Source organism: Kogia breviceps, chromosome 3 (assembly GCF_026419965.1).
Source record: "Kogia breviceps isolate mKogBre1 chromosome 3, mKogBre1 haplotype 1, whole genome shotgun sequence".
NCBI classification, from domain to species: Eukaryota; Metazoa; Chordata; class Mammalia; order Artiodactyla; family Physeteridae; genus Kogia; species Kogia breviceps.
The window spans coordinates 88,512,350-88,535,111 of NC_081312.1; the positions used below are offsets into that span (position 1 = coordinate 88,512,350).

Consider the following 22,762-nt stretch of genomic DNA (forward strand, 5'->3'; position numbering starts at 1 on the left):
CTAATCTCCTAAAGGGCGATGACTTTGTCTTTCCATCTTGGCGTCCCCTGCATGCAGCATATACTTACCAATCAGTCTGTGGATGGAATGGATGAATATATGAATAAATGAGTCCCTATCCCTGCGAGAGGCATCTTCTGTTTTGCACACGAGGGAACTATGCTCCCTCACTGCCCTCTATCATAATCATTCAACATTAACTATCACCAACATAGGGCTAAGGACTGGACAGGAAGGGATTTGACCAACCCTATCAATTTTTAGTGCTTTCACAAAATTTTCAGAAAGCGTCTTCCAACAGTTGGAGTCTCCAAAGCATGAATGTTTATGTTTAATTGAATCTGAAACATAAATTTCAACTCCAGCTGAAGATAAGTAAGAATCTGAGGATGAAATTATTTTGTAAAATATGTGATAGTGATACTTATCTTTTTAATATTTATTTTATTTTATTATTTATTGATTGATTTGGCTGCGCCGGGTCTTAGTTGCGGCATGTGGGATCTTTTTGGTTGCAGCATGCGGGCTCTCAGTTGTGGCATAAGTGTGGGGTCTAGTTCCCTGACCAGGCATCAAACCCAGGCCCCCTGCATTGGGAGCATGGAGTCTTAACCACTGGACCACCAAGGAAGTCCCAGTGATACTTATTTTAAAGCAGATATTTATTGGTCTAAGAATTTTTTATTTATGACACCTAGACTGAAGCTATTACAATTTTGATGGAAGGCTATATGATTTAGGAAAGGCTATAAAATGTAGAATATCTTGGTTAATATAGGAAGATAAAGCAAGTCTGAATACATAGTATTCAAGTAAGAGTAAATGTTAAATGCTGGAATTTCAAAAACAAATATTTGCAACATAGGCAAATAATAAAGGTGCAATGTATTTTGATCAGGGTCATGTATTAGCATTATTCCTGCATTTATTTCAAAGAGAGGTTATAAAATATTTTATAAGAATGGCTCATCTCTATTAACATGATGATTCAAAGAAACACTAACAAAAGGGTTTGTGTATCTTAAGTACAGAAGAATACGTTAACTTATCTCCAAGTCTCCAAAACATTAAAATTGACTAAAGCAAAAAGACAGTTGGTGAATAAAACGTACCTTAATTCCTTCTTGTTCAGTTTAATGAATTAGGTCTTCTTTAATCTACATTGCCCAATTTAAAGTTAATTTTTATTGACCCTGATCCTAATTTGGTTTTAATTATTAAGCTAAGAGGCCTCCTGCATGAAGAGGTGGGACTGAAATGAAAAGTTCCCACACCCAATAATCCTGCTTTTCCTACAAAGCTTGTAGTTTCCCTTGGGAACATCTTCCTCCCTGGCTTACCAAGGAGGGTCTGACAGTAGAATTTTTCCAATCTGAGAGAAATCTCACGTCAATCTTCACTCCATCACTTCTCCCCTAGCTGACTACCATGACTGTTATATTGATATAAATATATACTAATATAAATAAGGACAGGATACAGTCGGACATACACCTGCAGGTTCATATAAACAGAAATACAGACACAAAAAGGAAGGAGTTCCCAGTAACCGACATCTAGACACAAAAACACTGCATGAGAAGCTCCTGTGACAAAACTGAGGTGCTTTCTCACAGGGTGGGCCAATCCCACCAATCCCAACTTTGGGGGTTCTCCTTTCTCACCTGGCCTGGAGATGTAAGGGACACCTTTTCCCTTTCTGAACTCCCTTGAAATACTAAAGCATTTCTCATACTCAGTTGCATTTCAGATACAGTTACCCATTCCTTACCTACCACAGGAGAAGTGGGGTTCCTGTGTGTGTATGAGGGATGGCCAAGAAATAAAGCTACAATCTTTTAAGGAAATATAGCCTAGTACAAGCTCCAGACTTCAGCATTCAAGGTTCTTATGTACTTTCTTAATGCTCTGTGGCCTCTGGTAACTTCACAGGGATTTCTTCCTGAAGTCTTCCCCTGACTGCCTTCCCCTTCTTCTAGAACCCATAAAGACTACTAATTCTCTACAAAGGGGGAGTGAGTGACATGCCTAGAGTTGCCAAGAGCTCTTATTGGTCATACAGACCTACTAGAATGTGGTGGTTTATTTCTCTGGTTAGGGTGGACCCCATTCAAAGTTTACAGCTCTGGGTGGCTAAGGGGACCCTGTCCAGAACTCCTGTCTCAGTCTCTCTTCTTCAAGAAGGTGTGTGGGCGTTTGTATGTGTGCTTTTGCACCAAAGTAGGAGTTAGGCGGAGGAAGAGAATAAGATACGAAAAGCGCGTTGGGGCAGGAATCCCTAATAAGGGCTGAGGTGCGTGAGGAGCCTTGGGGTGCTGAATCATGCCAGCCAAACTATCTAGACTCCAGTTAAGCAGAGATAAACCTTGGGACCTTATTAAGTTTGCTGTTGTTGTTTTGTTTGTTTGCCTGTTCTTGGTTTCTCACCATACTTTTTGAACTCCCACTAGATCTGAACTTGGTCTGGGCGGATGCAGGAAGTGCGCCTCTAGGGGCCAGGGCGGGGACAACACTTCAAGGTACCCTCCAAAACCCACCCGGACCGCACAGACCCCAGCAGACGCATCCCTGCCACTCAAACCCGGGCCGCTGTTTGCTACCTTCGCCTTTTCTAAACACTGCGTGCCTCGCAGCACGCGCAGCTCTCCTCTTCGTGGTGAAACCTTCACACGCAGCGCTCCCAGGAATGGGATAGAGAAGGAACCAGGTCTGGACGTTCTGTCGCCCAAAGCGCACGCCCTTTCTCCTGGAGGGGCGCTCTTCCAATCCCCACTCTTCTAATTCACTTAAGTACTAGACTATGACCAGACAAACCGGGTCCGGGATGCTTGCCCGCCCTCCCCCCCAGCCCCCCACTCCAAGTAGCCTCAACCTACACACACCGCACCCGAGGCTCTGTGGCGCTGCGCCCGACCCCACCCAGCCTGGGACAGAAAAAGGACGGGTGCACGAGAACCGTGTCCTACGCAGCCATGCCTCGGACCCCTGCTTCTCCTCGCCCCTTGCGCACAACCCCGGGCAGTTCTAGCACAAACTTAGCGATGCAATCCGGGGTCCGGCGGGGCGCGGGACGCGTTCGAGAGCGGTGAGACGCCCGAGATCTCACGAGGACCTCCGGGAGGTGGGTGTTAGCACGGACTCTTAAAGGGTCTTAGGACGGATGCCTTGCTCGAACGCGTGGCCCGGTCTGCAGGCGTTGACCGATCCTCTTGGTCTTAGAGCCCAGATCCGCCCGCGTGGAGGGGATTTGGGGGGCGCCTCCCCCGTCCCCTCGCACCCTCTCCCCCTCTTCTGCCCTCTCCCCAGCCCCAGCAGACCGGTAGAGGCGGACTTGCCCTTTTCGCAGTTCACTCGGCCGCATTAGCCAAGCCTCGCCACGGACTGGACATCTACGCCATGTGAGCCCTGCGAGCCCGTGCGGTCTCACCTTGCGCGTCCGGGTCCCCTCGGGTCCCCTCGGAGCCCCTCGGCTGTTCCCGGCTCGCCCGCTTTTTTCCGCTCCACCCCACCCCGCCCCGCCTGAGAACTGGGCGGGGCGGCCCCTTCTTCACCCCCCAGCCCCGCTAGCCTCGGCGCAGAGCTGGAGAAGGACCCGGACCCGAGCGCAAGTGGCGGGCCCAGCTGTGAGCCCGGCGGGAGACAATCCGCCGTCCGCGCTCGAGAGACGCCTCGGCCGGAGGTCAGACCCCGGAGGGCATCTCCCGCCCGCGGGCCCGGGCGCTCCGGGGAAGGTGACTGCGGTGGCGTGTGCCCCAGCGCCGCCACGTTTTTGAGGGAAGGGGAATTCTAGCTTTGGTGCCCCTCTATCCTCCCGCCACCCCCCACCAACGACGGTTTGGAGAGACTGGATTCTTTGGGAACCGGGAATGTTGGGTGGCCTAGTTTGCCTGGGCCTGGGGCCTCTCTCTGGAGCTCCTCCTGGTACCAGCACATCATGCCAGAAAGGGAACTTTGGGCATTTAGAGTCCAGGCTTTCCCCTTCAGCCCTCCCTTGGGACCACGTTGGACTACCTATGGAGCTGACTCATCTTTTCCCTAGCCCAGGGTCACCACACTAGGACATTGGGCCTGGAAAGCAGCCATGGGGGGAAAGAAGCAAGCAATCTGTGTTCCCTCCTGGTTCTACCACAGCCCGGGGGCTTCACTGCCCTGTCATGAGGCTGTGCTTTCCTTTCAAGGTTGTTGGGAAGTTACGGAACCAGCGATGCTGCGTAAATGGTTGTGGCTACCCACCCAAAAGGAGTGGTTATGAAGCATGTCCACCTTCCCCTTCAGTTTCTCCCCACAGCCTGGCCTGAAAGCTAACCGCATGCTTTTACTTGTTGAGTGGTACACCTGGCTGGGCCCAGACTCCTGAAGATGTAGTGGTGGGGGGAAGGGGCAAGACATCCTGGATCAGGGAAGGACCACTGTGGCCACTTCAGCATGTCCAGCCTTTTGCCTTTAACCATCCAAAGCTCTTCACTGGGGTGGAGTGAGTGGAATGCTGAGCTTTTGAATTATGCTGGGCCTACACTGTTTTCACTTGTTTAATGGGAGATGTCAAGTCGGGGAGGAGATCATCCTCTGGGTTCCCTCCTCTGTGACTAGACAACCTGTCCAGGAGCCCTGAGGGTTTGGCTAGAGATGAGGCTTTCCCTGAGCTCCTACCTTCCTCTAACAGAGAGTTCCCCAGCCCCACCTCACCCCCTTCTCCATATTGCCTTTAGGAGGTCTTCACTGGCTTTAGGCACTCCTTGCACCACTCAGGAGAGTCCCAGCCTGAGTCCCCTGCTGCCTCTGTTTCCCTGTCATCCCTACGTGATTTGTTGGCCTGGGAGAGAGAGCAGGAAGCCAGCCCCAAACACATGAGCACCGGGGGCTGCATCCTTTCTGAGTCTGCCCAGAGAAGCCAAGCTTCAGCCTACCTTCTCTATATCACATTTACATAACATCTGTCACTTTTCTTGCTTGGAATTCAACCTCATTCTCACATTTGATTCTGGTAACCAGGCTAGGAGGTAGACAGTTCAGGCATGTGTACTCCCATAGCCAGAAGAGGAAACCAAGGTCCAGAGCAGATAAGTGACCTGCCTAAGATCACACTAGTGGACTGGCAGCTGCACGGTATCCTGGCCTCAACCCAGTGTTCTGGCCCCCAGGCAAGACTCTGTCCAAGGAAAACATACCCATACCCACACCCACACCCACACCCACACCCACACCCACACCCACACCCACACCAGGAAGCTGAGTCAAAGCAAAGTTTCCAATTAATCTGAGAAAGTAAAGTCCAGGAAGGCAGAGATTTCTGTCTGCTTTGTTTATCACTTAATCTCCAGTGCCTAGGTCAGTGCCTGCTATGTAGTGGGTGCTTATCAAGTGTTTGTTGAATGAATGAAAGATTCTTGGGAGAGAGTCAGTCTCCTGCCATTTGCTACACACTCTGGTCTTGGCCCAGCCCCGGGCCTTGATTCGTAGGGGCCTCAAGAGGCCCCGACTCTCCTGAACTGCTGGAGCTCATTCTCTCTGTCCTTTGTCTTTTTTCTAGGGTCTCCATTTTAGGGTGTTCTAACAACTGAGCCCTATTAACATTTTCATCATGGGCTTCCGCTTGGCTCTGACATGGACATGCCTGGTTGGGCCATGGGTGCCCATGGGTGAGTACAGATTGGAGGAGAAGCACAGCTAGGAGCAGAGGAACATCCTCTTTTCTCACAGCAGGGCATCCTCTGGGGCCCTCCAAGGACAGAGGCTGTGTCATATTCACCTCTGTATCCCTAGTCCCTAGCTAACCCAGCACGCTGCACATGGTAGGTGCTCACTTCAAGCTTCTTGACTAGATGAATGGATAATGGAATGAAAAGTTTCCCCAAATACACAGAATTAGGGAGCCTTCATCTGCTGTGTCATCACTTCCTATTTTATTCCTTACAATCTGGGGGCCCTTTCTCTCTCTTCTGTCTTCTCCCTTTCTTCACGCAGTAAGGACCCCTGACACCCCATAGAGGACAAGACTGATTAGACACACAAAACAATAAAGGATCTTGGTATCGGACTGGACCCAAAGCTAAAGGGAAGTCACCAGTGTTTTAACACAATATGATAAAAACAAAAACAAAAATCAATAAGATCCGGGAGTTTCCTGGTGGCCTAGTGGTCAGAATTCTGGGCTTTCACTGCTGTGGCCTGAATTCAATCCCTGGTCGGGGAACTGATGGCATGGCAAAAAAATAAAAATTAAAAAAATAATAATAATCTCCATAAGCATTTGTTACTTCAGCGTTGGATAGTCTCTTATTAGAATCTGAGGCCATTCTCTGTAGTCTGGGTCTCTGAGGAGAAAAGTTAGCTTAAGGTGCCACAAATTAGGTTCAAAAGAGCAAGTCGCTGATCACCAGGGGCGGGGGATGCAAGAGGAGAAAGCAGAGAGAATCCGTGGCGTGATCGATCTTGGCTGGAGGCGATAGCACAGTGAGGCGGCCCGTGCAGCTTCTCCCTTGCCAGAGCTGCCCACATTCCCATTCCTCCCAGTCCTCTCCTTGCCTTGGCCTTGGATTTTCCTTTTTTTCCCAGCTCTTGCCTCTTATTTCCAGAGGTGTTCTCCCCCATGCCCTACCCAAGAGGCGGCCTCCTTGTTCTGCCACCGGTTCATCTTATTTTAGAGATCACATGTATGTGGCTGCCCTAGTTCCTGCCCCATGTCCTGGATCCTTAGTTGAGTTCTTTGCTCAAACATCAGGGCCTGAGTCATCTTCCCTCTCAGACCCCCTGGCGAGTGTGTGTATGATGTGTGCTGACGTGCGTGCTCCCAGGGCATGGGGCAGGAAAGTAGCTCTGAGATCCTGTCCTTGGTCTGAGTGGAGAGACAACTGGAGGAATGGGTCTCTCTTTGGCTGATGAGAGTCCTTTTCTTTTCTCTGTTCTCTGAGGTGAGCAGAGAGGGAGCCTAAGCCCTGTAGCCTTCTAGTTAGGAGAAAGGACTCTGGCTGGTCATCTGATCTACTGACCAGAAGGATCCTTGCTCCACTTCTGATTCTAGACCCTTCCTACTGCCCCCACTGCCTTAGTTCTTTCCTCAACAGCTGAGTGCTTCCTCCTAGACCCTAGTTTTTGGAGAATAAAATAGGGTCAATAGAGGAATCATACGGGGAACATGATGCACCAGAATAGGAGGCAGCAGGGTTATTCACATGACCAGTCAGTCCCTGATCTCACCCAAGAAACTGGGGAAAAGATCGGGGTAGCAATAGGGCCCAAAGCCACAGCCCCATGGCCCATACCCTTGCTCTGAGAGTGGCTCAACGAGAGAGAGCCAAGCCCCTCTCCATATTTCCCCTGCTGAGGGGTGAGTCACAGAATGACATGTCCTTCACTGGGTGGAAGAGTGGCTGGCTCTTGCACTGTATGATGTTTTAGGGCTGGGAACAGTTTCTGTCCTGTCCCCCAGGGAGTTGGGGTGTGAGGGCAGTAGAAGGCTCCTACATCCCTTGCGCCACTGCCACTGTTCTCTTTCACCCTCCTCTTCCTCTCTGAGGCCATTTATCAGCACACACTGGCTACACCACTTAAGTGCTCTCTGCCATATTTGTCTAGTGAGCAGCTTAAAGACTGGGCTTGAGTTTGGACATACTTTGCCCTGGGTAAATGCCCTCTATACCCTACCCCCTGCACTGTGCTGGGTATCCACTTTCTGCTGCTGCCTTGTCCTCTCATTCACTGACTTGCTCAGCTGCCCCTTCCCTCTGTTCTCACACAGGAGCTCAGATATATTTGATGGGTGGTTCAACAACCTCATGGAGCACAGATGGGGCAGTAAAGGTAGGTGAGAGCCAAGTGGAGATGGAGCCCCAGGGTTAGGGAGGTAGCCACAGCGGCAAGGGCTGGCAGGTACCAGCAAAGGCTCACCCATTCCTAAGGTTTTAGGATCTGTGGTGTGGAAAGGAGCCTGGCAGAGAGGTCAGGGAGCCCCCTGAGGATTCATCCTTGTCCCTACCCCTCCTACTCTAGGCTCTCGGCTGCAGCGCCTCATCCTAGCCAGCTATGCAGATGGTGTGTACCAGCCCTTCCGAGAGCCTCACCTGCCCAACCCCTGGGCACTTAGCAACACAGCTATGAGGGGCCCCACAGGGCAGGCCTCCCTGCGAAACCGCACAGTGCTGGGGGTCTTCGTCCATGAGAGCCTGAACCTCTGGGGAAGGGAGGCCAGTGGGGGTCAGCTGGACACCTCTGTGTCTGAGGCGGGGAGTTGGGGAATGAGGGAGAGAGTGATGGAGGGTCTGAGAGAGGGGGTGAGAGATGGAAAAGGAGGCAATGGGGTGGGGTAGGGGTGGGAGCAGGGGGAGAACGTCTGCTTGGGGGAGGCATAAATCTGCGCCACCTTGAGTTGTTGATGGGAGTGGGGTTAGAGGAGCATGGAAATAATCTGGTAGGTACTCTTGGGGGGACTCTGTTCTCACTCTGCCCCTGTGGCTCCTAGGACAAGTTCAGGGCAGGGTTCTGATTCTGGTAGGAGGGCTGGGGGTGGACCAGCAAAATGGGGGTGCCAGGTGGGCCTGACTGCAGTGACTGTGGGTTGTTGGCTCCCAGCAGGAATGCTCAGCTCCTGCTGACCATCCATGGTGCCCACACTTGCTGTCCAGTTTCCAGTGTCCCACTGAGACTGGCAGGCCCTTTGGGCAGGCTACTCCCAGCTGCATGTTGGAGCCGGTGCTGCCAGCCCTACTGCTTAGGCACATTCACTGGGCACCTCCCAGTTACTCAGCAGAAGACCAAACTCACAATGAAAACAGTTTGGACGAAGGCTTGGGAAGGGGCGGGGAGGTCAAGGCTTACACTTGCCCATAATGGCTTCTGAGTCTTTTGAAGCTTCAAGGGAAGGGGGTTGGGGGTCTAGATACACGGCTCAGTGGCCCTCAGCTGGCCCTCCCACGCCCTCCCCCATTGCGGGCAGGCTACCACCTGCTCTCGGACCTGGTGAGCGTGGAAAAGCCTGGCTGCCTGGCCCAGGTCCTCAACATCCATATCCCGCCCGGAAACCCCGTGTTCAATCGCAACCAGAGCGGGGACGTGGTGCTGCCCTTCCCGAGGAGCCACTGGGACCCCGAGACCGGACAGAGCCCCAGCAACCCCCGGGACCTGGTGGGCGGGGCAGGCGGCTAGGGGGGGTGGGGTCGGGGCGGGACCTGAGGCAGCTGGGGAGAGGCTCCCACCCCCAGCACAGCCGCAACGGCCACCCGGCCCTCGCCCTCCCTGAGCCGCCTCGGCCACCCGACCCCCGGCTCAGCCTCTCGCTGTCCCCGCAGACCAACGAGGCGACGGGCTGGCTGGACGGCAGCGCCATCTATGGCTCCTCGCACTCCTGGAGCGACGAGCTGCGGAGCTTCTCCGGGGGGCAGCTGGCGTCGGGGCCCGACCCCGCCTTCCCCCGGGACGCTCAGGACCCGCTGCTCATGTGGACTGCGCCCGACCCCGCCACGGGGCAGCGCGGGCCCCGGGGGCTGTACTGTGAGGCGGCGGGGACGCGGGCGGGGCGGCCGGCGAGGTGCGCCCCCCCTCGGGCCCACCCGCGCTCAACTCCTCTCCTGCGTCCCCACCGCGCGGGCAGCCTTCGGGGCGGAGCGAGGGAACCGCGAGCCCTTCCTGCAGGCGCTGGGCCTGCTCTGGTTCCGCTACCACAACCTGTGGGCGCAGAGGCTGGCCCGCCAGTACCCGCTCTGGGGGGACGCGCGCAAGAGGGTCATCGCCACCTATCAGGTCGGTCGCGCGGCCCTCCCCCCACATCCTGGTCCCCGGGAGACTCCGCTGCCCCGCACAGCCCTCCATCCTTGGACAAGCCCACCCAGAAACATCCCTCCCCAGACAGCTACCGTCTAGGGAAAGCCCCTGAGAGTGATAAGGAGGCAAAGCGCTACTTATTACCAGAGGTTTTCTCGTGATTGTTATTTAGCTGCCCCCTCCCCTCTGCCCTCGTTCCTCGTGAGCAACGGGCACCTCGGCCCCTCTCCTGTTTGAGTGTCTCTCCCGTGACTGCCCCTGCCTGGTCCTCGTCTCCCACCTAAGCCTTCCTTGAGCTCAGATCCCTCCTGGCCTGGCTGCTCCAGCGCTGACCTCCCATTTCCCCCTCTCTTGACCCTCAGAACATCGCGATGTATGAGTGGCTGCCCAGCTTCCTGCAGCAAGCACCACCGAATTACACAGGTGAGGGAGTTGGGGGAACACCTGGGCTGAGGGGGGTTTGGGGAGGGGGAGGGCGGTCAGGATCCACAGGACAAAGAAGACAGGTGGGTTCCTGTGACGAGAGTGTGTGAGGGTAAAGAGCCTATTTCTCTTCTTACCCCTGTGGACAGAGTACCGCCCTTTCCTGGACCCCAGCATCTCTCCGGAGTTCCTGGCGGCCTCTGAGCAGTTCTTCTCCACCATGGTGCCCCCTGGCGTCTACATGAGGTGAGGGAGGGGCTCAGATGTTTGTGTGTTTGGAGGGGTGGTGTTTATTGAGAAAAATCTGCCTCAGGAGCCCTCAGGACAGGCTTATCAATCAGAAGTGTGCCCATTCCCCAGGGAACAGTGAATATGGAGGGAAAGAAGAACAACAGTTGTTTAAAAAGATACATCATTGTGGTTTTTGAGCACCTTCATGTCCACTTTTCTGCAGCTGGTTTAGATATTAATCCTCCAATTAAAGACGGGCTAATTGAGGTTCAGAAGGTGAGTCACAAAGCCCGCGGGTCTGAACCTCAGGTGTTAACACTACACTGGGGATATTTTTAGCTATAAGGACAGGAAGTGGGGCTTGTAAGCCTTTGGAGGGAATTACAATAAAAATGTGTGAGAGCTGAAGAAAAGTATTGACTTCAAAATGATGAAAAGGAAACTTAAAAATATACATATTAAATTTAAAATAAAGCATGCAATCTATTTTTTTACAATTGCATTATAAGTTAAAACAGTTCATGGATTAGATTATTTTTACTCTGGACCAATTTCTGGATATGGCTGATGATGGCCAAGAAATTGTAGTAATTGAGTTATCTATAGACAAGCAATTTCAAAAGAACGATGAATAATCCTTTTTAAAATGTTTTAATTTACATATATAAAAATACATATAAAGAATGTTGCCCACCATCCAGCTCTACAAGGATCAGGTCATTAGCCACTGCAGTCGCCTTCTAACAGTACACCCTGAAAAGGAATTCGGGACGAAAAACAGGATACGACACTTGGTGCTTTGGAAAAACAAACCCCTTAGATAGTTAAAGATATCTCAGGAAAAAATTTTAATGGACCCAGATTGTTGCAACTTCCCATACATAGAAAAACACAAAAACCATTTACTGAGGTATCTGATCCTTGTGACTAGCAGTAACCTTTTACAGAGATGTATGTTTGACTGCACGCATTCCCTAGCCCAAATCCTATATATACTGGGTTCTCCCCCTACCTCTTTGGAGCAGTCCCCTCAGAGCTACTAAGAGGCTGTTTCCTGGCCTGTAGTCCTCAGTAAGTTTCCTGAATAAAATTGAAACTCACAACTCTTATGTTGTGCATTTTTTCTTTCAGTTGACAGTTTATCTACCTCTATCTCTTTATCTATTGAGAGAGAGAAGAAGAGAGAGAATGAAACATGGTGAAATAAGGGATACACTTTTAGACGTTTGGTCTGATGTGGGGAGAGGGACCTTCCAAAAATTCATGTTGTTCAGGACCTACCCTGACCACACACCACCTCAAGGAAGCAATAGCCTGGGCCCTTGGCTCTAGCCTTGGAGACCAGAGCTGATGCCTGACATTCGGGCTTCAGAGCCTCGGTCACCACTAACCTGCTCCTTGCATTTCAGAAATGCCAGCTGCCACTTCCAGGGGGTCATCAATAGGAACTCAAGTGTCTCCAGAGCTCTCCGGGTCTGCAGTAGCTACTGGAGCCAAGAGGTCAGGGCTGGGGGCACATATGTGGGGTGTGTGTGTGTGTGTGTGTGTGTGTGTGTGTGTGTGTTTGTGTGTGTGTGTGTTTGTGTGTGAGGGTGTGTGGTGAAGAAGGGCAATAGGACTGAGGCAGCCAGCTGGGCTGGGCTGGGGTAGAGGAAGCAGCCTGGGGCACCCCAGCCATCTCCCCTCCCGACTGTCTGAGATGACCAGGTAGCTATACACCGTCAAACGCCAGTCCTCCATGCCCACCTCAGGGCTGTGTGAGGCACAGCAGGGGCCTGTGCAGATGTGGCTCTACATCTATCACTTCCTTCTAGGTTTTCCTTCTCCCTTGACAACTCTGGGTCCCCTGTAGGCAATGGAGTACCCCAGCCATCCCAGCCCCCAAGGAAACTTCCCAGTTAGACACACCAGGGCAGTGTGTGAATGTGACCGTGTGGGGAGGGCAAGGTGGAGAGAGGAATTCTGAGAGATTACCAGGAATCATCTGTCCAGGCCAGTATGGGTAAAGAGCACTGACCATTAATTTAAAGCAAAATCAGGTACTTTGTGTAGAGTGTTCATAAAGGGGGAGGGCGGTGGGAGGAAAGAGGGAAGAAGCAAGCATAGAATCAGAGTCATGGAGCTGAGCTGAAAGAGACCTCAGTGTCCTGCTAATACCTTTTTATTATTTTACTTATTTTATTTTATTAATCCCTAAGGCCCTTTTTATTAAGGGAAGGACACTGAGTTCAGAGAGGTCCTGTCACACAGCTGGTTACTAACCGAGCAAGGACCAAGACCTAGATCTAGTCTTTGTCAACCATACCATTGAGTTTCCTAAAATAGAAGCAAACTTTTCGGTTCCTTGTGCTTGTGGAGACCTGTGTCCTAGCAGCATGAGCTTTGGATGGGGACATTGCGCACCCTGAGTGGGGAATCAACCTGTAGAGGAGCAATGGCCCCACAGTTTGGGAGCAAAAAGCAGGACTGGGTGGGCCCAGGACATGAACTGTGGGGTTGAGAGAGCCTGGCTGCCCAACTGCTGGCCTCATTAGCCATGCCCCTCTCTTCTCCCCATCCCCAAAGCACCCAAACCTACAAAGAGCTGAAGATGTGGACTCGCTGCTGCTGGGCATGGCCTCCCAGATCGCTGAGTGGGAGGACCATGTAGTGGTTGAGGTCGTATGAGGTGAGGCTGAGGCTGTCCCTGCAGGCTGTGTATGCCTGGCCTCTGGGAAGAAGTTCAGCTGGAGCTCCAGAGTTGGGCAGGGAGGGGTGCCCAGGGCTGGGAGCCTGCACTCTCTCGCTGCTGAGAGAGCTTCTGACCTGCTGACCATGGCTCCCTCTGTTATGGCTCAGGTCCCCCTGGGGCTGATTGGAGCCTGGGGCATGGGCTAGAGGAGCTCCCTCAGACTTGGTATCTCATCCTGATTTCTGGCCTGGGCCACTGAAGTTTTCCCGCACAGACCACCTGGTCAGTTGCCTGCAGCCGGGCCGGGATCTGGGCCTGCCCTCTTACACGAAGGCCAGGGCAACACTGGGCCTGCCTCCAGTTACCAGATGGCAGGATGTCAACCCTGCACTCTTCTGGAGTGATGGCCCTGTGAGAAGGGGTCAGGACCCAGAGGGCAGGGTGGGAGGTCCAGGGCACACTGGCTTGAGACACGGAAGATGGACGGCAAAACACATGCATCAGAGACAAGCACCTGGTGAGAGGGGCAAGACTCACCCAGGTCGCTTTTCCCAGTATCACACACCAGGATGGAGGTTACCAGACCAGCAGGATTAGGCTTTAGACTCTGTGACTGTGCAGATCCAGAGAATGTTTATTGAGCTTCTGTTGCATGCCAGGCACTTAATAGGGTTCATCTCATTTACTCTTCCCAACAACTCCCTAAATGAGTTTAGAAGGTCCTTGAGTCAGGAACAAACTATACTTTCATGCACCAATATTCGAGCTGCTTTTGGGGAGTCAGCTGTCATACCCTGAGCTACCCCCTGGGCAAATGGCATTCCCTGCCAGCCAACAGACCAGTTTTGGCCACCTTAACATCTTGGCATAGCATTGTTTCTACAAGTGGGTGCCTATTTCATTGTGTTTGCCCTTACTATTTTATAACATTGTTGGAAAGTGGAGAGTTGAAAGGCTATAAAGAAGTGATACGTACATCAGACTTGTAACCTTTTATAAAATCAATAGGTAGATAGGAATCACCAGCTATGCCAGAGGTAGCAAATATTTAACTTTGGACTTCCCTGGTGGTGCAGTGGTTAAGAATCCGCCTGCTAATGCAGGGGACATGGGTTCGAGCCCTGGTCCAGGAAGGTCCCACATGCTGTGGAGCAACTAAGCCCGTGCGCCACAACTACTAAGCCTGTGCTCTAGAGCCCACAAGCCACAACTACTGAAGTCCACGTGCCTAGAGCCCGTGCTCCACAACAAGAGAAGCCACCACGATGAGAAGCCCATGCACCACATCGAAGAGTAGCCCCTGCTCGCTCGCTGCAACTAGAGAAAGCCCGTGTGCAGCAATGAAGACCCAACACAGCCATATATATATATATATATATATATATATATATATATATATATATATATATAGGCAATGTATATGCAGGAATTTGATTTTCAAAAACTTTTGTTTACCTCTAAAGGATAGAAACCTTTTCTAACACATCATTCTACCATTCAACCTTTGTGCTGATTTTGACCCTTCAACTTTCATACCTCTTCAAAACAAGTAACATAGGGGACTGACTGTCTGTTTTATTCCAGCTATATAAAATAAGCAGCTGAATCTGTGAGAGAGTTCTCATAAATGAGTTAACTTACAGAGAGCACTCAGAGCAGTGCCCAGGGCATAATAAGTGACGACTTGTCCCTGTCCTTTATTATGATTATCCCTGGGGCTGATCTCTGGGAGCAACCTCTTGGCCGGAGGGCAGGTACCAGGTCTTTGCACTCACTCCTGTCCCTTCTTGGCCCCAGGTGCTGGAGGCCACAGCTGCCTGTACAACCAGGACCTGTTCTGGCTGAAGCTACTCCCCGGGGGGCTCCTGGAGAGCCATGGGGACCCTGGACCTCTCCTCAGCACCATCATCCTCCATCAGTTCGTGTGACTGCGGGGTGGTGACTGCTATTGGTTTGAGAACAGCAGAAATGGGTGAGGCCTGCCTGGGTTCCCACCTTGGACTCTACCTCGGCCTGGGCCCCAGACCCTCTGCCTGTAGACAGCCCCATGGGCCCTTGATTCCCAGCTGGCCCACCCCTCCCTCCCCAAGCTCTCTGGATCTTTTCCTGCATCTGGGTTCCTCGGCCTGGGAGCCTGCATCTCTCTCCCACCTCAACAGCTCCCCATCTCTCCCACCCCCAGGCTGTTCTCTGAAAAAGAGATTGCTGAGGTCAGAAACACTTCCCTACAGGATGTTCTAGTAGCTGTCACCAACGTGAACCCTGGTGCCCTGCAGCCCAACGTCTTTTTCTGGCATGCTGGTGAGTGGTTGGGGGGCACTTGGCGGGGTTTGGGATCTGGCGCCTCATCCCTCCTCAGCTATGGGCTTGGTTCAGTGTGGCTGGATAGTAGACTCCAAGGGGGGCGTGAGCTATGGTTCTCCCCTTGGGAACTTTGGTTCTGGGCACCAAGGTGGCTACATACATCTATGTACGGTCCCTTCTGCACAATTCCACCGGGTGCCCAAGCGCAGGCAGGACTGAGATGCAGAGAGACCTGGTGAGGAGGCTCACATTTGGCCAGGATGGTTGTAATATTAGGAGGGCCGAGTGCAGTGAGACTATCCTAAGGATATCTAATCCCAATGCAGTGATGAGGAAAGGAAGGGCTGTCTGTGTGTGTGTACATATGTACATGTGATGGAGAGACAGGTTGAGGTTCATTTTGTATTCCACTTGTTACCCTAGTAGGCAGATGCCACATTCTTGGTACAACGGCAGGGATAAGAAGCCCCTTCCCCTCTGCTACCCAGAACTCTTTCTACCACCCTAACCTCCTCAGTGATCCTGTACTAAAGCTTGTGGCCCAGCACCCCCATGCCTGTAGCTTCCTTTGTCTTCCCAGGAGACCCCTGCCCACAGCTAAGACAGCTCAGCACAGAGGGCCTGCCAGCCTGTGCTCCCCACATCATGCAAGACTATTTTGAAGGCAGTGGATTTGGCTTCGGGGTCACCATCGGGATCCTGTGCTGCTTCCTCCTGGGTAAAAATGATGGGCAGGGTGGGGCTGGGTGAGAGGTATAAGCTGGGTGGTGGGGTTGGAGTGTTTCCAACTATGACAACCAACCAACCATGCAGAGTACTGTTCCTCTGAGCAGATGAAGACAACATCAGAGCAGGAGGGACATGAGAAGTGTCTAACCTGCACGTAAGTCAGCTCCAGGGAGAAATGTCTTCCTGTTCTTCTGGGGTCCCCCAAAGGGCCCAGATTGGTCAGGAGCCATGGGAAATCCACAATCCACAGCAATTTGCAGGAGCCTGGGCCTGGGAAACTGTCAGAGGCAAATCCCTGCTTAAGAACCAGGGCTGGGATGTAGTTGCCGGGGGAAAGGCTTGGACTTAGTCTTTGCCATGGCTGTGTGTGGGTCGACCCGCAGACTGGCGGAGTGGGTCCAGTCTCTGGCACAAGGACTCTGGCCTCAGTTTCTGTCTGGAAAGGGATATGAGTGATGGAAGCAGAGGAGGCTGGGCAGGCACCTTAGATGCTACCCAAAGCTTCCCATGGGATGCAAAGCAGCTGCCCCCAAGGGAGCTTCATAATTTGAGACAATTGAATGGGTAACCTAAGAGGTGGGGAAAGCAGGGAGTCTTGCCAAGGAAAGGAGCCTGGGAAAGAAGCCACTGATCTCTCCAGACCTTCACCTTCCTCTGAGCATCCCACCTTCTCTGCCCTCTCAGTGAGCCTGCTCAGTGCCTGGATTGTTGCCCAGCTCTGGAGGAGATATTTAAAGAGGCTCCAGGGCCAGAACTGCCAGAGCATCGTGTCTGAGAAGCTGTGGGGAGCATGAAAGGTAGGCCTGGGGCTGGCCAGGGTGCGGGTGGGGAGGACGTGACTCCAGGCTACATCCCCACCTCCCTCAGCAGTCTCAGGCAAAGGCCTCCCTTTTCTAGGCCTCCAGGCAGGCCAGGGTAAGCGGGAAGAGCCACAGGGACATTAGGCAGAAGTTGGACCAGGAGTCCTCCATCCTCCTTAGCTCCTGCTAATGGTCCTAAAAAAAGAGAATGTGACTGACTCTCGGGGAGGAGTCACGGGACCCTGCCTACATTTCACAGGCTTACTGTGAGGCACAAATTCCCGAGAACTGCTGCTTTGTGTTGTCTCACACTGGAATTTCAGGCAACAGAGAAGTCATTAATGAAGGTCTAGAGTCTGCACTCATTGAGGATTAGAATCTTGGTTCCACCCCTATGGGCTACTGGACTTTAGGCAAACTTTTTAATCTCTCTAAACCTATTTTTTCTTATCTGTAACATAATAATAATAGCACTTACTTCATAGATTTATGAAGGTTAATTAAATAAAGCAGTTCATGCAAAGCACCTGGTACAGTGTTGGACACATAGTAAACACTAAGGACATGGTAGTTATTACTCTTCTCACGGGCTAGAGGCACAGCAGGACTGTCGGGGAGGGGACGACCTTCAGGACCCAAGAAAGGACAAAGAGCTTAGAGGCCTTGGTCTTCCTCCAGCCCTGAGCCCGCCCTCTTCCTCCCCGAGACAGGGGGCCCCAGCTGACCCAGCCCTGTCTCTCTCCAGCCTCAGAATGGCAGGGCCACAAGGAGCCCTGCCAGCCTGTGCTCATGCACCTGCAACCCCAGGCAGATCCACGTGGTGGATGGCAGGCTCTCTGTGCTCCGCACCGTACAGCTGAGGCCCCCGCAGCAGGTCCACCTCATCCTGTCCAGCAACCGCGGGGATGCCGCGCCCCGCTGCTCAGGATCTGCAAGGAGTATGACCTGGTACGGCCTAGCTGGCCCCTGGCTGCTTGTCCACAGCCACAGCCATGGAGGCAGCTGAGTGGAGGGGTGGGAGCCCTGGGCCAGGCAGGGTTTCTGGCTTCTAGTCCCCAGCTGTAGTACCAGATAGAGAAACTGGAACACTGTTTTCCTGCCCTGAGCCTGCTGGACGACACGGTCTCCACAGTCCCTTCTTACTCTTGTAGACAGGGTCTGTCTCCTCCCTTTCTAAGGGTGCCCTGGCAGGTCCTAGCTGAGAGTACTTAGAAGAGGCTGGGCCCTCTTTCCTATGCCCTGATTGCAGGATCCAGTGAACTGTTAGGGATTCCGGAAGTGAGCTCAGTCAGGGGCTGATCTTCGGCTCTGACTCTGTCTGGCTCTGGTCCCCTCCATCCTCTGCCCTTCCTGCCTTCCCCTCCCTTCTCAGTATGGAATAGACAGGGAAGAATGGCTTTGCAGATGTGCCTTTGAATGCTGCCTCTGCATCTACAAGCACTCCACTTAACCCCACAGAGCCCAGGAGATGACAGTATCTCTTTTGCAAGGGTGCTTCTTCCTGTGCCCCCCACCCCCTGCCGCCCCCTGCCGCCCCGCAGCAAAATTCATGTAAAGCTTGTGACCTCAAGAGGCCCTGATGCATGGTTGCTCTCCCTACTGGCCCCTCTGTAGGTTCTGCTATTTGACCAGGGGAAAGAGCGGCAGGTGATGCTGGAAAACCTCTGGGGGCCTCTGAAGGAGAGTGGGCTGAGCTTCCAGGAGTGGGAGCTGCAGGAGCAGGAGCTGATGAGGGCCTCCGTGATGTGGGAGCAGCGGAGCCATCTCCTGGAGACCTTTTTCAGGCACCTTTTCTCCCGGGTGTGTATGTGGGATCGGATCTGTCCGTGTGTGTCTGCCTGTGGTGGTGCCTTTACCTGTGTGAGGCCATGGGGTGACTCCCGGGAAAGTTAGAATCCCTGAGTTCTCAACTGATAATCACATCTACTGTGATTTGCACCAAGTCACCTACCTTTCTGTAAGGAGATGCTCCTGCCCCTTCCCAAGCCTACACTCATCTGTGAGGCTCCAAGGAGGCAATGCCCGGGAAAGGGTTTATCTGCACGGGTCACTTACTTCTCTTCTCATGGCTGCTCACTCTTCTGCCCTCACTCAGCTCATCCTGCCCAAATGGCTGCAGAAACTGAGGGTGAGATGAGCAGTATAGGGGCAGTGAGAGCCCTTGGTCACCCCTCCTTGGGGCAGTGCCGTTGGCAGAGGCCTCAGTGGAACATTAGTTTCCACCTTGCAGATTTCTGAGACTGTAGGGAGGATGTGGGGAAACAAGATAGGAAGAGAAATGCAAGGACTTGAGTCCCTATCTGGTACAAAAATGAAGGCAGCCTGGGAGCAGAATAGTGGAGAGGGGAACCTTGGGAGATGTAAGATAAATACAGCATGGGTCCCCACTGGAGGAGTTTGTCATCCCATTGGGAAGATGGGATGATCACAGAAAGGAAAATAATTGGGAAGAATGACAGCTACAAAAGAGACCCGGGAAATAAGTGGTCTAAGGGTTCAGAAAAGGCAGCGAGGCTTCAGGCTGGTGTAAGGTCATGGTGGAGGTAAGATTTGGCAGGCACTCAAGAAGAAGTTGGAAAAATTTTGGCTCAGAAGAAAGGAGCATGAAGGACTGAGCAGAGGCGCCCAGTAGAAGGGCAGAAAATTAAGGTTTGAGGAGAAGGAACAGGGTTGGCTGCCTGGGGAGAGGATTTATGAGGGAAGCTACCATTTAGTGGTCATTTGTTATGTGCCAGGCCCATGACATGTCATTCACTCCACCAACAGGTTGAACCTGTGTATCCACGAGAATGGAGGGACTCCCCCCTCCGCCGGGGTGACACATTGCCAGGGCCTGGGCAGGACCTGGGCACCTCCCCTCAGTTCAGGACGCATCAGGGCTCTGGGAACTCCCCATGCTAGGAGCTGAGGGTGTGTTACTGTATTGTAGGGGTAGCTGCCAACACTTCCTATCCGTTCAGTGCTTTCAGCTTTCAAAACATTTTCTACACAACCTCTCACTGATTCTCACAATAACCCTGTGAGACAAGTAGGGCAGGTGAGGAAATGAATGCCAGACAACTGAAGAGACTTACCTGAGGTCATGCAGTGAGTGGGTGGCAGAGCTGGGACATGAACCCGGCTCTCTTCCTTCCAGCCCCAGGCTCTTTCCACTAAAGCACCTTGCTTGAAGCAACGAAGTTTAGCTCATGAAATCAGAGCCAACTGTGGACTAGGGGGCCCCAGTTGACAGGCAGGAAAAACAGGTGCTGTGGCCTGCTTCCCTCACCGACTGTTCTCTTATGCTGGCGCAGCCCCTGGGAGGGTGGGGCTGGAGATGGCCTGTGATGAGCATTCCCCTTGCCCCAGCCCAACTTCTTCTCAACCCACCCGAGGCTTTTTCTCAGTCAAAACTCCTTTGGAGGTAAGAGAAACCTGCTCAGGCTAGCAGTGACAAAGGGTCAGTTGACTCTGAGGACATAGGTGGTGTCTCAGGAAGTCCAAAAGGAGAGCTGTGACCTGGCTGGGAAAGGACCAGGAAAGGGAAAGCTGTCAGCAAATAAGGCCACTCCTGTCTCAGACTGCCTCTGTTTTCTCTGTGCCCCTGCTTCCTTCTGTCTCTGTGTCTCTGAGCACTTGAAGGAAAAGCTTGGTTGTTTTTTTAAAAGCACTCAGGTCAAGACAGTCCTGGGACCTCTCAGTCCCAATCCCAGGTCTTCTGCTTGGGTCGAGTGTGCATCCCTGGTCCAATCAGCTAATGCAGAGGGCCCAGGGCTCTGTAGAACAGATGGCCCCAGGGACCATCCACAGAGCCAGCGGGGTAGTGCTTAGGGGAGAGGGTGCTGGGCAGACACCTTAAAAGGTGGTGCCAAAAGCCTCCGCTGGCCTTCAAGTCCAGGAAGTCTTACCTTTTTCTCTCCCTCCCTCTGCTGCTGCCCGAGTGCAGGTGCTGGACATCGACCAGGTGGACGCAGGGACCCTGCCCCTGGACTCGTCACAGAAGGTGTGGGAGGCCCTGATGTGTGAGCTGAGCCGGGCGGAGTTTGCTGAGTCCCTGGGCCTCAAGCCCCAGGACATGTTTGTGGAGTCCATGTTTTCTCTGGCCGACAAGGACGGCAATGGCTACCTGTCCTTCCGGGAGTTCCTGGACGTCCTGGTGGTCTTCATGAAAGGTGGGAGAGGAGGGAGGGATTGTCCAGACAGGAGAAGATGGAAGGGGCTGCAGTGCAACTGACCTGTGGGAGATGGTGAAGCACTAGGGCCAGGTCTCCAGTCATGGCAGACATCTGGGAGTGCCCAGGCAGGGGTCAGGAAGCAGAGCGACCCCTTGCTGCGTCCAGCAGTGGGTCACTCTAGTGTGAGGCCCCTCCTGGCCAGCCTGGGATTTAGGTAGGTGGGCTGGGGCTCTCATGGGGTCCTCCTTCTCCCAGGCTCCCCCGAGGAGAAGTCTCCCCTTACGTTCCGCATGTATGACTTTGATGGGAATGGCCTCATTTCCAAGGACGAGTTCATCAGAATGCTGAGGCTGGTCCTGTGGGACAGGGGGAGAGTGGGCAGAGCAGGGACTGTGGGAAGAATGAGGTGGGGCATGAAGGAGGGAGAGGAGGGTAAAGAGCAGGGGCCTCCTCCTCCTCACCCACATAGCCAGAGGCTGTTGTGACAAGGAGCTGATTGGGATTTGGCCAGTCAAGGCCCTTCCATGTAGGTTCTTCTCTGGAGGACTGGTGGGATGGCCTGCAGGCCCTTGCATCTAGGCCCCAGGCCGCTTGTCGGGGCCTGATGGCTCCCCTCGCCCACCCAGTCCTTCATCGAGATCTCCAACAACTGCCTGTCCAAGGCCCAGCCGGCCAAGGTGGTGGAGTCCATGTTCCGGGAGTCAGGCTTCCAGGACACGCAGGAGCTGACGTGGGAGGACTTCCACTTCATGCTGCGGGACCACGACAATGAGCTCAATGAGCTCCGCCACACCCAGCTCTGCGTCAAAGGTGGGGCGGCCTGCTGCTGACTCACCCATGAGACACAGCAGGCACATGCCTAGGGCCCACATACTTTGAGGAGCCCAGAGAAATGTTTATATTTCTTTTAAAATCAAAAGAAAAGAAGCAATATAATAATAATGATAAATATGTAATGTATCCAGCCTGAATTATATTCTTCTTTATGCCAACATAATTGTAAAATATAATTTTATTTATTTATTTATTTTTAATGCAGGAAGGCAGTAGGAAGTAGGAAGGCCCTTTTCTAGGGCCCAGAAAAGTCATAGTGCAGCCCTGCTGCACTATGGTGGGGTGGGCAGGATCAGGATGGATGGGGTGGGGGATGGAGACTGGAATTCTGCTTTGCTGTCAAAGGTCCCAGTGCCTGGTCCCCAGGTCAAGGGGGAAGAGTGTCTCCTCATTACAGCCCTGCCTGAGCCATACCCGCTTCAGCTGGGGTGTCTGGTGGTGCTGGGGTGCTCTGATTTTTTTTGCCACTTTATCCTTTGGAGGAGTGCTCATTAAATGTTTGCTGAGTATATGGAGACCCACTTTTCTTTTTCCGTTCCCCTACTTCCTGCCCGACCTGTGTCTGACCCAGGTGTGTAGGGGCTAGAGTCAGGGTGAGGAGGGGGCAGGTAGCAGGCAGAGTGACTGCCTGTGGCCTGCTCTGGGCTGTTAAGGTCTTCACAACCTGGGATTCTCACTGGGGCATGTTGAGGCCAAACCCAGCCCCTCCCAGGGTTATGAGAATTTGGAGGGCTGAGCAGCCCAGACGGAGGCAAGGGGCGAGTTGTACAAGACATAGCTGCGCCTCTGGGCAGGGCTTCTCCTGCCTGGCGAGGAGGAGAGTTGGTAGAGCACAGACCCAGCACTCCTGATTCTGCAAT

General features: G+C 52.9%; 1 protein-coding gene across 1 annotated transcript in view; it reads left to right on the forward strand.

Moving 5' to 3' along the window:
* The first annotated feature begins 5,581 nt into the window (after nt 1–5,581).
* DUOX1 (dual oxidase 1) overlaps nt 5,582–22,762 on the forward strand; it is a 30,271-nt gene continuing 13,090 nt past the window's right edge. The window contains 22 exon segments of the mRNA XM_059057544.2: nt 5,582–5,643; nt 7,739–7,800; nt 7,990–8,187; nt 8,933–9,120; nt 9,285–9,486; nt 9,587–9,735; nt 10,119–10,179; nt 10,329–10,425; nt 11,820–11,910; nt 12,976–13,078; nt 13,302–13,502; nt 14,888–15,053; nt 15,264–15,382; nt 15,966–16,103; nt 16,799–16,911; nt 17,644–17,715; nt 17,717–17,821; nt 17,824–17,862; nt 18,529–18,714; nt 20,840–21,065; nt 21,324–21,421; nt 21,695–21,878. Of these exon segments, the coding sequence (XP_058913527.1) occupies nt 5,582–5,643; nt 7,739–7,800; nt 7,990–8,187; nt 8,933–9,120; nt 9,285–9,486; nt 9,587–9,735; nt 10,119–10,179; nt 10,329–10,425; nt 11,820–11,910; nt 12,976–13,078; nt 13,302–13,502; nt 14,888–15,053; nt 15,264–15,382; nt 15,966–16,103; nt 16,799–16,911; nt 17,644–17,715; nt 17,717–17,821; nt 17,824–17,862; nt 18,529–18,714; nt 20,840–21,065; nt 21,324–21,421; nt 21,695–21,878 (2,860 nt within the window).